This window comes from Haliotis cracherodii, unplaced genomic scaffold, assembly GCF_022045235.1.
Source record: "Haliotis cracherodii isolate W230 unplaced genomic scaffold, xgHalCrac1.p SCAF_5, whole genome shotgun sequence".
NCBI lineage: Eukaryota > Metazoa > Mollusca > Gastropoda > Lepetellida > Haliotidae > Haliotis > Haliotis cracherodii.
The window spans coordinates 21,830,745-21,847,236 of NW_027266308.1; the positions used below are offsets into that span (position 1 = coordinate 21,830,745).

General features: G+C 44.7%; 1 protein-coding gene across 1 annotated transcript; it reads left to right on the plus strand.

Annotated features, from left to right (window-relative positions):
- Positions 1-13,450: 13,450 nt before the first annotated feature.
- LOC139443595 (scavenger receptor class F member 1-like) lies at positions 13,451-16,092 on the plus strand. Its single transcript, XM_071224558.1, has 2 exons — positions 13,451-13,461; positions 15,012-16,092. Exons 1-2 carry the CDS (start codon positions 13,451-13,453, stop codon positions 16,090-16,092), a joined length of 1,092 nt encoding a protein of 363 aa, XP_071080659.1.
- The last annotated feature ends 400 nt before the right edge of the window (positions 16,093-16,492 follow it).

Genomic DNA, 16,492 nt, shown 5'->3' on the forward strand with positions numbered 1-16,492 from the left:
CAACCTGATGTTATGACTAGTGTCACACCTACCACAAGTTGACATTGTTTGTGTAAACATAAATGCCCAAGTTTCAAAACTTATTGACCGCCCCTCGTATTAAACGAAATAAATGCAAGATGCATATAGCTGTTTGCTTATATTATAATGCTCGTATTGAAATCGAATCATTATAGAAATACCTTAGTTTAGAGTTTATAATTTAACTATTAATTCTGAAACGAGTGTCGCCTCTGTAAGAGATACAAGATCGATATTAACCTCCTGAGGCTCATTGAACGAACTGTGAATCCTATATTCGGCACATACTTCAGTTCAAACCTACAGCACATGCAGTAATTGGTTTAGTTTCAGCTGGTCTTATAACATTGGTGTCGTCTACTCTTGACATTCAGGCCTCGCCTTATGCTTTACTGACAGCTCATTGATCTCCACGCGACACGGATCTAGAGCCAAACAAGCACTAGAGGTGGATGTCTGACCACTTCTCTCGCACTGAATGTTATAGTATGTAGTTTGTGCTCTTGTAGCGCCGCATGTGTAAGTACAGAGAGTGCGGTATATGTCAGTGCAGGGAGAGCGTTGTAGCACGACATGTGTCAGTACAAGGAGAGTGATGTAGCACGACATGTGTCAGTGCAAGGAGAGTGATGTAGCACGACATGTGTCAGACCAGGGAGAGTGTTGTAGCACGGCATGTGTCAGTACAGGGAGAGTGTTGTAGCACGGCATGTGTCAGTACAGGGAGAGTGTTGTAGCACGACATGTGTCAGTGCAGGGAGAGCGTTGTAGCACGACATGTGTCAGTGCAGGGAGAGCGTTGTAGCACGACATGTGTCAGTGCAAAGAGAGTGATGTAGCACGACATGTGTCAGACCAGGGAGAGTGTTGTAGCACGGCATGTGTCAGTACAGGGAGAGTGTTGTAGCACGACATGTGTCAGTGCAGGGAGAGCGTTGTAGCACGACATGTGTCAGTGCAGGGAGAGCGTTGTAGCACGACATGTGTCAGTGCAAGGAGAGTGATGTAGCACGACATGTGTCAGACCAGGGAGAGTGTTGTAGCACGGCATGTGTCAGTACAGGGAGAGTGTTGTAGCACGACATGTGTCAGTGCAGGGAGAGCGTTGTAGCACGACATGTGTCAGTGCAGGGAGAGCGTTGTAGCACGACATGTGTCAGTGCAAGGAGAGTGATGTAGCACGACATGTGTCAGACCAGGGAGAGTGTTGTAGCACGGCATGTGTCAGTACAGGGAGAGTGTTGTAGCACGACATGTGTCAGTGCAGGGAGAGCGTTGTAGCACGACATGTGTCAGTGCAGGGAGAGCGTTGTAGCACGACATGTGTCAGTGCAAGGAGAGTGATGTAGCACGACATGTGTCAGACCAGGGAGAGTGTTGTAGCACGGCATGTGTCAGTACAGGGAGAGTGTTGTAGCACGGCATGTGTCAGTACAGGGAGAGTGTTGTAACACGGCATGTGTCAGTACAGAGCGTGCTGTAGCACGACATGTGTCAGTACAGGGAGAGTGTTGTAGCACGGCATGTGTCAGTACAGGGAGAGTGTTGTAGCACGACATGTGTCAGTACATGGACAGTGTTATAGCATGGCATGTGTCAGTACAGAGCGTGCTGTAGCACGACATGTGTCAGTACAGGGAGAGAGTTGTAGCACGGCATGTGTCAATATAGGGAGAGTGTTGTAGCACGAGATGTGTCAGTACATGGACAGTGTTATAGCATGGCATTTGTCAGTACAGAGCGTGCTGTAGCACGACATGTGTCAGTACAGGGAGAGAGTTGTAGCATGGCATGTGTCAATATAGGGAGAGTGTTGTAGCACGAGATGTGTCAGTACATGGACAGTGTTATAGCATGGCATTTGTCAGTACAGAGCGTGCTGTAGCACGACATGTGTCAGTACATGGACAGTGTTATAGCACGGCATGTGTCAGTACAGGGAGAGTGTTGTAGCACGGTATGTGTCAATATAGGGTGAGTGTCAGTACAGGGAGAGTGTTGTAACACGGCATGTGTCAGTACAGGGAGAGTTCTGTAGCACGGCATGTCTAAGTAAGGGGAGAGTGTTGTAGCATGACATATGTCAGTATAGGGAGAGTGTTGTAGCACGGGATGTGTCAGTATAGGGAGAGTTGCTGTACCACGGGATGTGTCAGTATAGGGAGAGTTTCTGTACCACGGGATGTGTCAGTGTAGAGAGAGTGCTGAACCACGGGATGTGTCAGTATAGGTAGAGTTGCTGTACCACGGGATGTGTCAGTATAGGGAGTGCTGCTGTACCACGGGATGTGTCAGTATAGGGAGAGTTGCTGTACCACGGGATGTGTCAGTATAGGTAGAGTTGCTGTACCACGGGATGTGTTAGTATAGGGAGTGCTGCTGTACCACGGGATGTGTCAGTATAGGGAGAGTTGCTGTACCACGGGATGTGTCAGTGAAGGGAGAGTTTCTGTACCACGGGATGTGTCAGTGTAGAGAGAGTGCTGTACCACGGGATGTGTCAGTGTAGAGAGAGTGCTGAACCACGGGATGTGTCAGTATAGAGAGAGTGCTGTACCACGGGACGTGTCAATATAGGGAGAGTGTTGTAGCACGAGATGTTTCAGTACATGGACAGTGTTATAGCATGGCATTTGTCAGTACAGAGCGTGCTGTAGCACGACATGTGTCAGTACATGGACAGTGTTATAGCACGGCATGTGTCAGTACAGGGAGAGTGTTGTAGCACGGTATGTGTCAATATAGGGTGAGTGTCAGTACAGGGAGAGTCTTGTAACACGGCATGTGTCAGTACAGAGCGTGCTGTAGCACGACATGTGTCAGTACATGGACAGTGTTATAGCACGGCATGTGTCAGTACAGGGAGAGTGTTGTAGCACGGTATGTGTCAATATAGGGTGAGTGTCAGTACAGGGAGAGTCTTGTAACACGGCATGTGTCAGTACAGGGAGAGTTCTGTAGCACGGCATGTCTAAGTAAGGGGAGAGTGTTGTAGCATGACATATGTCAGTATAGGGAGAGTGTTGTAGCACGGGATGTGTCAGTACAGGGAGAGTTGCTGTTCCACGGGATGTGTCAGTGTAGAGAGAGTGCTGAACCACGGGATGTGTCAGTGTAGAGAGAGTGCTGAACCACGGGATGTGTCAGTATAGGGAGAGTTGCTGTACCACGGGATGTGTCAGTATAGGGAGAGTTTCTGTACCACGGGATGTGTCAGTATAGGGAGAGTTGCTGTACCACGGGATGTGTCAGTATAGGGAGAGTTGCTGTACCACGGGATGTGTCAGTATAGGGAGTGCTGCTGTACCACGGGATGTGTCAGAATAGGGAGAGTTGCTGTACCACGGGATGTGTCAGTAAAGGGAGAGTTTCTGTACCACGGGATGTGTCAGTATATGGAGAGTGCTGTACCACGGGATGTGTCAGTATAGGGAGAGTTGCTGTACCACGGGATGTGTCAGTATAGAGAGAGTGCTGTACCACGGGACGTGTCAATATAGGGAGAGTGTTGTAGCACGAGATGTGTCAGTACATGGACAGTGTTATAGCATGGCATTTGTCAGTACAGAGCGTGCTGTAGCACGACATGTGTCAGTACATGGACAGTGTTATAGCACGGCATGTGTCAGTACAGGGAGAGTGTTGTAGCACGGTATGTGTCAATATAGGGTGAGTGTCAGTACAGGGAGAGTCTTGTAACACGGCATGTGTCAGTACAGGGAGAGTTCTGTAGCACGGCATGTCTAAGTAAGGGGAGAGTGTTGTAGCATGACATATGTCAGTATAGGGAGAGTGTTGTAGCACGGGATGTGTCAGTATAGGGAGAGTTGCTGTTCCACGGGATGTGTCAGTGTAGAGAGAGTGCTGAACCACGGGATGTGTCAGTGTAGAGAGAGTGCTGAACCACGGGATGTGTCAGTATAGGTAGAGTTGCTGTACCACGGGATGTGTTAGTATAGGGAGTGCTGCTGTACCACGGGATGTGTCAGTATAGGGAGAGTTGCTGTACCACGGGATGTGTCAGTAAAGGGAGAGTTTCTGTACCACGGGATGTGTCAGTATAGGGAGAGTGCTGTACCACGGGATGTGTCAGTATAGGGAGAGTTGCTGTACCACGGGATGTGTCAGTATAGGGAGAGTTGCTGTACCACGGGATGTGTCAGTATAGGGAGAGTTGCTGTACCACGGGATGTGTCAGTATAGGGAGAGTTGCTGTACCACGGGATGTGTCAGTATAGGGAGAGTTGCTGTACCACGGGATGTGTCAGTGAAGGGGGAGTTTCTGTACCACGGGATGTGTCAGTGTAGAGAGAGTGCTGTACCACGGGATGTGTCAGTGTAGAGAGAGTGCTGAACCACGGGATGTGTCAGTATAGAGAGAGTGCTGTACCACGGGACGTGTCAGTGTAGAGAGAGTGCTGTACCACGGGATGTGTCAGTATAGGGAGAGTGTTGTAGCACGGCATGTGTCAGTATAGGGAGAGTGCTGTTGAACAGCATGTGTCAGTATAGAGACGGGATGTGTCAGTATACTTATAGTGTAGTAGTGAATGCATCAGTGGCACATTAGAGGCTGCGAAAAATCAACATTTCCCAACTCTCTGTCTTATTATCTGGTTCCCAATCGAACTTAACTGGCAGTTGCAAACTTCAACTTGAAGACAGACTAAAAAACCTCGCAGTGATATTGTGCAGGGGTCACGTGTGTGTGTGTGCGACTAGGGTTAGACATTTTCCTTTTTCGTAATGTTGAAATAAAAGTTTTGATAATGTACAGAGTAAGTTTGGTATTTAGTGTAACAAATGAACTGTGGTCATGTAAACGTCTCAATGAAGACCTACAAAGACGAAAAAAGTGATGGACACTATTTAGTCTCTCGGCCTCGGTTTTAGAACACAATAACACTTTGGGACTATCGAGTATGTACTGATGCATAGAATGCATTTAGAACATAAACTACGTTTTGAGATTCACATTATTTCAAGATAATTGGGTTTCCATGAGAAACGTTTATTGGCAAGTGTATGTGCACTATTTTGAGCTACCTACAGTCGGAATAGAGCTGGGTGTTCTATTCGTGTATACAACAGCAGAATGATACTGTTGCTTCCTTGCTTTACGTTGCGATATTGACAGAGCATAAATACTGTATTTTCATCTCAACCTTGACATCCCCAACGACCGAGTGTTCACCAAAAAGCAGCCGTATCATTTCTTAATCAATCAATGTGATTAATCATTCATTTATTTCACAAATCATACTTGCTCTAAACATTAACAGCATCGACTCTGGACATTAAGCCGGAATAGATCTGTTCTTAGTGCAGGAAGGCCTATTGCTTTCAATTTTCATCCACGACACGTAAATGGACTCCACACGTGATTTAGTGAATCCCACGACTAACCCAGGATATGGCACAGATTAAGGTTATAAGTAATAAGGCACGCCCGTTCCACGGAGAGCTAATCCGTGGATCTGTACATTGCTCGCCTGTAGTAGGACAGTGCATGGGCAATACAAGTCGCTCCACTTAATACATGACCAGTGTATATCCGTGCGTGGGTGTTATGTAAGCTGGTTAGATATATTTGATGGAAATAGGTATTGTTCTCCACTTAAAGTGTCCAAATATGGAACTTTATAAAATACCATCATCGTTTTATTGCACCCCAGGACTGGCACGTACCAGCTAGATGTAATATAAAGTCACGATACGTAATTGATACATATACAGTTCAATTAACCTTTTTATGAAGTTGAACAGAAGCACATACCAAATGTTTTATCCTGTTGCTGACTATTCGTTACCTTGTCCAGGGGGACAACAGTAGTTGTCAGCAGGTCTCGACGGGGAATTCTAGACGATCCGTACCCACGGAGATTAATGTTTCAAATCGTGAAAATGTTCGTTCGGTCATTGATTAATTATTTATGTTTCAAATCATACATATTTTCATTGGCTACGGATTCGAGTCATCCAGTTGATTAGGTACGGGCTATCCAATATTTGGGTACGAGTCCAGTTCGCTCCGAGGGGTATGTGGGATAGCAGTTCATGGTCTGGCACACATCATACACACATGTGATATGTCACGTTATATACCCCGTGGGACCGGTTGTAAACGAATTTATCTTTTTCCCACTTCTTTTTCATTCATATCATTAAAATGTCTTCATCAGCTACAGCGGTCACGGACATCTTAACGGCTAGCAGACGACGAAAACAAAGCGAGAGTTATGGTCCTTGCATGAGAATTGGATGTTTGGTTAAGTTTGCAAAACTACATTTGATAATGTTCAGTTTCGAGATAACATGATCGTAATTATCATTGTATTTGCTACTGGTAAAATGTTCGGGATTTCACAGCGCAGTATATGAAATATAAGAAATATCAACCAAACCTACTTAATCAGTATGTGCCGAGCTATTGGCGCGACAAGTGCGGATTTACGGGACCTTATGCGTACCACATTCAGAAACGAATACACCGACATTGGTGAAATCAAGATGCATGTTTTCATTGGCAATGTGAAGTAAACAATTAACCCTACAACATATTTTTTGGTAAAATCCGTTCGTTGAGAAAGAGGTTCCAAGGACGATTTAACCAAAGAAATGATTCAACGATGTGTTGTATCAAAGCAATTAAAACAATAACGACCTACTCTATTCACAACCAATCCGCGCTCTAACTAGTGGAAGGGATAGGTTACTACAATACATATTAGAGTATCACTGTCACTGTCAATAGAATTCAGGTGTCGTTTCATTGAAACGGAACTTGGAGGTAAAACAAGATTAATCGTTATGTTTTAGACAGTTACATAACCAGCAAACATGGTGCTGACGCTACAAGAACAAATGATTATGTGAGATTGCTGACTGATGCCTCCTGGTGATTTGAACATTAGGCCTGCATCTGCCGCTATTGTGCGTCACGGGAGTTTCCGGCATGCCATGGCCACAAGGAAGGACGAAGGTCAAATGATACCATTCATTTGATAGGTTTGTTGCCTCTCCTTCAGGAACCATTGGGACTGCACAAAGAAAGAACAAGACTATTGTCATTGAAAGAAGTCAAACTACTCCAGAAACTGTTGCTGATGGATGGGTTTACAAACAGTAAGGGCCCACAGTATCGACTAGAGAGTGTAGTTTTTGATATTGCTTTGAAGCGTTTGGCCAAACCAGTAACCCAACTAAATCAGATAAAGACCGCAGGCTCTTGAATTTGAAATTTGCAAACAAGGGAATTGATGCTTTAAATGTAAAAAGCATTCTCGGATAAAAATCAGTTTTCCAAAAAGCCCCACAATATTTCAAATTTCAAGAAGTAAAACCAGTGTCCGTTTTTTACAAACACCATTTCATCCAAGTTGTTCAGTTATAGGAACGTTTTGCAGAACGTGGACGTGGCAGCTCATGATGTACATTCTGCTACTTGTGGCTGCCAGGACCCATTCCACTGCTACCCACCTCTTGATCATATAATCATCACATTTTACTTCTCTCTTGTTGATGATAACAACCTTCAACAGTTATTTAAATAGGGATCAAAATATAGTGAGCAGCCTCCTTCCAATTGGGATCACAACTTTAAAATCGTTATGGGTGCTGTCGACGCATGTACCCAAAACTTGGTTAGAAGATAAGTGGAACCCGTTGAATGTATTTCAGATCGGGTTAATTAATGTTGTCATTGATACACACAAGCTGAACAAGATTGATCAGAAAATGAGAATACCCCCGGCCCCAAGCAAAAGGCACCAGTTCAGCTCCTGTTTAATACATGTACCAAGTTTAGAGGAAAAATCTCTCGGTTTTCTAGTTATGCTCCAGACACGGAATACGTACGGACGGGCAGACAGACCAGATGATGAATATATTCCCCCGCATTATACACCGGGGATACAGAATTGGAATAAACCCATTCGGTCCCAGCCAGCTGTCATCCTAAGTCTAGCTGTCCTACATGGAAAGTTTGTAGTTGTTCCCACTGACAAGGCCTCAAGTAACACAAACATTATATGTAAGCATCACTACATTAATTGTTTCATCAAAGAACTTGATATAAGTGCGATGATATCCTATAATGCCACGTATGAGGACAGTATCTGCCCAAACCATGCATCAGTTCTTTCAACTCGTGACTTGTCTCTTGACTCTAAAACCTAAAAACATGTCCTTTTCTCTTTTGTACTGGATCCAAACGCTTCATAAAAAATCCGTCCAAATTTTGATATATTGCTTGGTCCAGCGATTGTACCACCAAATCCCTGTCTCAAAGATTGACCATAGTCCTTAATACAATCAAGGAAGGTCTTTATTATATTGACAGAAAGTATTTGAGACAATGTGTATTTTCACAAACTCAAAGGACTTGCTTGAAATTTTGCAATCTCAGAAAAGAACCAAGATCAATTCTGTCAAAACGTTTGATTTTTCAACTTTGTACACCACAATCCCACATGACAAACATGAAGGAAAAGTTCATTCCTTGATCCATGGAGCTTTTGTTACTAAACGAGCTGGCCACAGATATAGTCACGTATCTATCTTCACAGGTTCAGGACAATTTGTCACAAATGAAAGCAAATGTCATCTGAGGTTTCTGAGAAAACAATATTTGAAATGCTTAACTTACTCATTGATAACATGTATGTACAATTTGGAGGAAAGACGTAGGCATCCCTATTGGCACCAATTATGTTCCCCTTCTTGCTGATTTTGATTTACAAAATATGTTTATGCCATTTCGTCCAGCCATTGTGTCACTGCCATAATTGTTCGTTCAATTCAAGAGAATGCAACTTATGATGTTTACATATGATGTGCCAAGAAAGGTTTTTATACCATTCCATTCAGTTAATATTTTAAACATTTATCATGTATACCACTATGTTACCATTTTGTTCCTGTGTTCCTTTAAAACAAAAACAAATGTTTGTTGTGAAAACATATTACTCGTTTTGTTTTCATATATTTGTTCTCTATTTTTATATTACATATCTATTTAAACTCAAATATGTTCTGATTCTGAAGGTACCATGTGCAAATTACAATTTGTTTCGTCTTTCGGGTTACATATTTGCGCTCTGTGTCAGTACAGGTGACTCCATCAATAGGTAGGAATTCTACTAAATTTCTTTGCGCCGTGTTGATCCTCTGATCTGGATCGAAGTTATCTTGTATTTAGATCTATGTATTGTCAGAGTGACAATCAACAAGACTGTATGACAAGAAGGATGACTTCAACGTCTCAGTTCCATCACTACGTGTAACACAACATTAATCGCTGCATGAACCCTACCAACTACACTACAGCCATTAATACTAGTACATGTACCACTACATTCATCTCAACATGCAACAAAACATTCATCACTACATGCACCACTCCCAACAACACTACACCCATTACTACGTGCAACAGTTCATTCATCACTACATGCAACTTCCACCTCACACGAAGATTCATGCGCTTGCTTCCTGGCTCAGTAGTAATAAAAGAAACGCTGCATAATTAGACAAGTGAGTGATGAATTGCCACAAAGTCTGTCCCATCCCTTCTTATCATACTCTGGAGAAAGCTCATTGATGTCACGTGACCTACTGACAGAATCTGAAGATGCTATAATACTTATAGCAATTGCAATCGGATATGAAGTATATCTCTCTATGAATACCGATAGTGGTGTTGTACATGGCAATGCAGAGGTAGCACATTGACTATATACTACACAATAGGTGACCAGCTTTCTTTTCACATGTCTAAGGGACAAACCATTTGATAATCTCTGGGGGACCCGGGATGTTAGAAAAATCTCAGTCCCCGAAAATTCGTGAAAAATATAATTATGCTTTACATTGCTGGAAAAGTGAGAAATTGTGAGCCAAAAAATAGTGTACTCTTAGTTTTAAGAAAGATATATCTGGTTTTGCAGCTGTATCTGAAAGATATGTGGTCTTAGTGCACAATCCCTGTCCCCCAAGATTATCAAATGGTCGTGAGATTCAGGCTAAGAAGGACAATATTTCAGTTATATCACGGCGTGTCCCAAAGTGATGCAGGTCTTGGGCGTTTACCCCTTTGCTGAAAACCTTTGACCACGTGCATGGTGCCACCAAATCAGGAAACAAAATCAGAACGAATCAGGAACATGATACTGGCACACCTAAGGGACATAACTCAGTTAATTCCATCTCCTGAGACGACTGAAGTACCCATGGCCTTCAGATATGAGGTTTTACCAAAACTTGATCTGAGTTCATTTGGACAGTACACTGCCAGGTTTAATCATCAAATGCTACGAATACGTCAAGATTATTTACAAGATGGCCGGCAAGTGTTGGTGTCTGAACTGTTACCCCCAGGCATGACTGAACCAAACCATTGCATCACGCATGGTAGTACTGACAGTATGACTACAGATGGGTATGACACTATCTTCAAGCAGATAACACTCATATCGCACCTATACCCAATGTTACCGTCAGTGTATGACCAAATATCTTAATTACGATCAATTAATCGTCATTCAATTAATTATACTCTTCACGTTTGATATGAAGGCAGGTGTGTACCAGTAGTCTCAGATGAACATCCAACTGGAACCCTTTGTCGACCGAAGTCATAAATTCGAAACTAAAATAGTAATCCTTGGTCTGTCAACATTAATACCATGGTTACGAATTTCTCCAAACTGGTAAATATAAACTGACGTCCAAAAGAAACTTTACCAGAGTTTTAAATCACTCTTGCTCAAAAACAAAAAAACATACATGCATGAAGTAAAGTGTATTGAGAAGATCGATATATCAACATAATCAACACTGAAAATGACAATCATACCGCGACCGAGAATGACGTCAGAGCCCCCCAAAGTTGGGTGTGGTACAAAACTCGAGCTTTCAGAATCATGGACAATAGGCAGAGTACATAAACAATCGCTCACGTTCAATAATAAGTCATTAGTAGCGTGTGTGACCACCAAATGCCTCAACACACGCAAAAAATCTTCGACGCACAGAACACGATGATCCATCAAGTCCCAGAGGTATTCTATGGGTGACATGTCGGGTGAGCGTGCAGGCCACGGCAGGACGTTGACATTGTTGGCTGCGAAGAAGTTAGTGACAATTCTGGCTGTATGGGCTCTAGCGTTGTCATGCTGATAAATGACACCACGTGGCTGCTGTTGGAGAAATGGTAGGACAACTAGACGAAGAATGTTATCCATGTAACGCTGAGCTGTCAAGTTTCCGTCCTCTCCTGCCCACAGATCCCCCCTCACGCCATGACACTCCCTCCACCATATGGTACGACCTCTTGCACGCAACACGCCGCCGTTCGTTCACCCCTTCGGCCCTAAACATACAGAATCGACATTCGTCAGTGAAAACAACCCTCTGCCAGTCACGTCGTTGCCAACGTCGTACAGTCCGGGCCCATCTCAATCGCAGACGACGATGTTGCGCTGTCAATAGCTGTCCTCTGTATGGTCTAAAAGCCCTGATTCCATGAGCCCCGAGTCTCCTGGCCACTGTATGTCGACTAACCCTATGACCTAAGGCATTTGTCGCCGATGACGTCACTGTCAGGAAGCTATTTCGGAGGTGCAAGGTACGCAAGTACCGGTCATCATGGGGCGTGGTCTCCCTGGGTCTGCCTGTTTTTGGCAGCGGTCAGCGGTCCGCCCTGTCTGTCTGTAACGTTGCATCAAGTTGGTAACGACAACACGGGAGCAACCGAAGGTTCGTGCAATATGGGCGTGGGTGGCTCCCATCTGTACCATACCCAAGGCTCGTTCACGTTGTACGACTGTGAGTTGTGGCATTTCTTTTGTGTTTGTTATCACTGTGGATGTCTGACTTGCCGTTGCAATCGTTTTATACTCTTACCCACACGTGCATTTGCAGTTGTCCGTGGTGCACGTGTTTTTCACTTTTTCGCGTGTTATCGCGCAAATATGTGACAGACGATTAACATTTTCTGCATACCCTATTGTTGTATTTAGGTTATGTGTTTTAGATAGACTTCATCGAAAAGAAATTTATACTTTGTCTGAAATTTATATTTTCAGTTGGTAAAGTTTCTTTTGGACGTCAGTTTATAACGTCAACGCCAGAGAATAACCAGTCTCGATTATTCGCCGAAACGTTGGGCGTAGAAGGCAAAATAGCGGTGAAAAACAAATGAATGGATCACTGAAATCAGTGATGACTCCAAGTGTCCGCGAAAAGCACCAATCACTCACTTAATTTACAAAAGAAGGTAAGTATTTGTTGTCTGACGCCGCACAGCAGTTCCTGCCATGCGACGGCGGCCTGTAAATAAGCCACACAATCAAGTGATCCTTGGACCAGAAACTCCAGTGACACAATAGTGCATTTAGTACTTGCTTTAAACTAAAACCGTTATGTTAATTTTGAGTTGCGTATGCCATGTACAAATGCATAGATATGTTGCTGCTTGTAAGTAAAGAAAAACGTTGAAGAAATATGTCCGATTTGCAACACAGATAAGGAAAGCGTTAATGCCTTGGTCCAAACATTGCTTTTATAGTTGACTCATCATAGATGAGTACTGCTGAGCTTATGATGCAAACAATGATATAACTGAACCACTGTCCATAGCGATGGCAAACCAAACTACCTCACTCACTCCAGCTGAGTGCTTGTTGGAGTATCAACGCAAAGGACACTGATATCCACACGACAGTAGTGTGTGCCTTACAGTTGAAGTCCCCTTACAGATTCGGAGTCACACCACCTCCATCAGCAACACTGCAACTCATAATGCGACTTCTTCGGCAACTGCGGTATTCAATCTCTTCCTAAGATGGCGGCATGTATGGCTATTCATGGCAAAAACCAAGGATCATTCACGTAATTGAAAAAATCAGAGTACGACTATCTAACCAAGTAATACCGCTGTTTGAAATAAATCGTTTTCCGTCTCAGCTACCCCTCTCTGTGGGTATTCCACTGTTTGTTAGCGCCATTTGTCTCCAGGGCATCTCACACGAGACATGGCGCACACGTTAAAAATGTCCTAGGCTAAGAGGTTAGAGTACCAAATGACTGGCGCGCTAGTACCTCAGAAATACGTTGTCTAATGCATTGTCTTAGGCAGAGAAGCACGTCTGAAGCAGTTTTATCGTTGGCCGGGCCGTATCTTACCGTTCGCGCCTATTGAACGAAGATAAAATCTACGTCGGTTTCAGCTGGGAATATTTCGGCGGTGTAATAAAAACAGACCAATTGAAAAATTGTTTTTATTCGATGCGGAACCATGATTTATTTAACACGGCACTGTTCCCTGGGGAAACACCTTTTTCCGACAAAGCTGTACTTTGAGAATTTTTATGACTCTACTACATCATAAATGATGAAACTCTAACGCTATTTTTTGTGTACAGCGGAGATGGCTGATCTGTAAGATAACAAACTATATCGGCTAATTAGGTCAAATGGCAATGAGCGTCCGTTTTGGATCATAAAAGAGATGGTTCATCTATTTTAGATTTTCAAAAACTAATGTTTTAAAAGAACGGGCAGTTTTTCAGAGTTTTGCTCTTCCATGATTGAAGGCGAATGAGGTTGATTGCAGTTATCCTCTGCAGAGGGTTGCTGTCCTTAGGGTCCGAGCTGTGATCGTAGGTTCGCCAAGGTACGATTCTTGTACCGTGCTCTTGCGTTTTGCCAACACTGTAAACGTCTAAGATCTGCATTACTTCATATAAACTAGGCCGCTCCTACCCCATTCTTTCAGCTTCTACCCAATTCTTGCCATCACCTACAATATGTACAACTGATCCCCGACATGGTTGCTGCTCATGCTATCAATCACTGGTTGTCTAGTTGAGATAATGATTAGCGGACGGCCGTGTTAAAGTTGTTATATTGTAAAATTCAACGTAAACATCCAATATCAACACAATACGAAACACTTTTTCAAAACGTTTTCAAAATATGATCCGGAACATACTTTTATATTGTCAACATAGGTTTGCCTGATAAACAGTCAATAAATATGTGTTATTTGTAGGATTAATTATTCATCCTCAAACAACTGTAGGCATTACCTCGAGGGTATTTGTTTCAATAACTTTCTGATCGGTTTCGAAACATTACCTTTTAAGGATGTCCTTGGTCGGTTTTATTCGCGCTCATTATCTTCACACAAAATTGTACATCGCCTTAATGTCTCACTGAAAAATGAATAAAAAGGTTTTCAATATTCTACTTCCTGGAACAACGTACCATGGGATTACATTCATCAAATGCCGTTTCTATGTAAGTTAATCCTGCTTGTGTAATTACCCATCGGAGTTAATCATCTTGTTTATTCACGTCAGCGCAAAGCTCCCCACATCGCCGTCCCTGCTGTCGCGGTAGACACGCTGGCCGCGCACCGTGACCTTTGACAACCTGTCGACAGAAGGTACATGATAAAGCATCGGGATAATTACCTTCCTCTTCATGGCGTCAATCGCTCTCATGACGTCACGTGGTCGTCCCTCATTGGTTGGACTGATTAACGATCTTCGGCATTTATTCAAGTTGCCAGCTCAACACGTTACTCGGACTAATTACACACATTATCGCGCCAAGCAGGGGCATATATTTTATTCACGATTACTCGGTTAGAAATGTCGAACGTAATTCAATTTTAGGACATTGGATCCACGTTGACTGATGTAGTTATTGGTGTTATGTGGGAGCAATTTGTCTTCAATAAAATATGTATGTATTTTGGTCTTCCTTTTGGGTGACGTACGTATGACGAAGAACGAAATAAGTTGAATCGCAGAAACATTAGGTGTCAAGCGTGATCAGGAACTTGCGTCAGGGGCCCACATTCAGGAGTCCAGCGTCCAGTGTCAGGGGTCCTGCGTCCATTATCAGGGGTCCTGTGTCAGGTGTCCAGTGTCGGGTGTCCAGTATCCATTATCAGGTGTCCAGTGCCAGGTGTCCTGTGCCAGGTGTCCAGTGTCAGGTGTCCACTGCAAGGTGTCCTGTGCAAGGTGTCCAGTGCAAGGTGTCCAGTGTCAGGGGTCCTGTGTCAGGGGTCCTGTGCCAGGTGTCCATTGTCCAGTGTCAGGTGTCCAGTGCCAGGTGTCCAGTGTCAGGTGTCCAGTGACAGGTGTCCAGTGTCCAGTGTCTGGTGTCCTGTGTCAGGTGTCCAGTGTCGGGTGTCCAGTATCCATTATCAGGTGTCCAGTGCCAGGTGTCCTGTGCCAGGTGTCCAGTGTCAGGTGTCCAGTGCAAGGTGTCCTGTGCAAGGTGTCCAGTGCAAGGTGTCCAGTGTCAGGGGTCCTGTGTCAGGGGTCCTGTGCCAGGTGTCCATTGTCCAGTGTCAGGTGTCCAGTGCCAGGTGTCCAGTGTCAGGTTTCCAGTGACAGGTGTCCTGTGTCAGGTGTCCTGTTCCAGATGTCTAGTGTCCAGTGTCCAGTGTCAGGGGTCCTGTGTCAGGTGTCCAGTGCCAGGTGTCCACTGCCAGGTGTCCAGTGTCCCATGTCAGGGGTCCTGTGTCGGGGGTCCTGTGCCAGGTGTCCAGTGTCCAGTGTCAGGTGTCCTGTGTCAGGTGATCATTGTCCAGTGTCAGGTGTCCAGTGCCATGTGTCCAGTGCCAGGTGTCCAGTGTCAGGTGTCCTGTGCCAGTTGTCCAGTGTCAGGTGTCCTGTGTCAGGTGTCCAGTGCCATGTGTCCAGTGTCAGGTGTCCAGTGCCAGGTGTCCAGTGCCAGGTGTCCTGTGCCAGTTGTCCAGTGTCAGGTGTCCTGTGTCAGGTGTCCAGTGCCATGTGTCCAGTGTCAGGTGTCCAGTGCCAGGTGTCTAGTGCCATGTGTCCTGTGCCAGGTGTCCAGTGCCATGTGTCCTGTGCCAGGTGTCCAGTGTCAGGTGTCAGGGGTCCTGTGTCAGGTGTCCAATGTCCACTGTCAGGGATCCTGTGTCAGGGGTCCTGTCTGTGCCAGGTGTCCAGTGTCCAGTGTCAGGTGACCATTGTCAGGGGTCGTGTGTCAGAAATGCTACGTGAGAACTCCAGCGTCAGCTGTGTGACGTAAGTAGTCCTGCGTCAGGGGTTACGTGAGTAGTCCAGTGTCAGGAGCGCAACGTGTGTAATCCAGCGCCAGGTGCTGGTTGAAAAGTCCAGCGTCGGGAGCGCAGCGTGAGTAGTCCGGCGTCAGGAGCTACTTGAATAGTCCAGCGTCAGGAGCTACGTGAGTAGTCCAAAGTCAGGAGCGCAGCGTGAGTAGTCCAACGTCAGGAGCTACTTTAATAGTCCAACGTCAGGAGCGCTGCGTGAGAAGTCCAGCGTCAGGTGCTACGTGAGTAGTTCAGCGTCAGGAGCGTTGCGTGAGTAATCCAGGGTCAGGAGCGTTGCGTGAGTAATCCAGGGTCAGGAGCGTTGCGTGAGTAATCAGGGGTCAGGAGCGTTGCGTCAGTAATCCAGGGTCAGAAGAG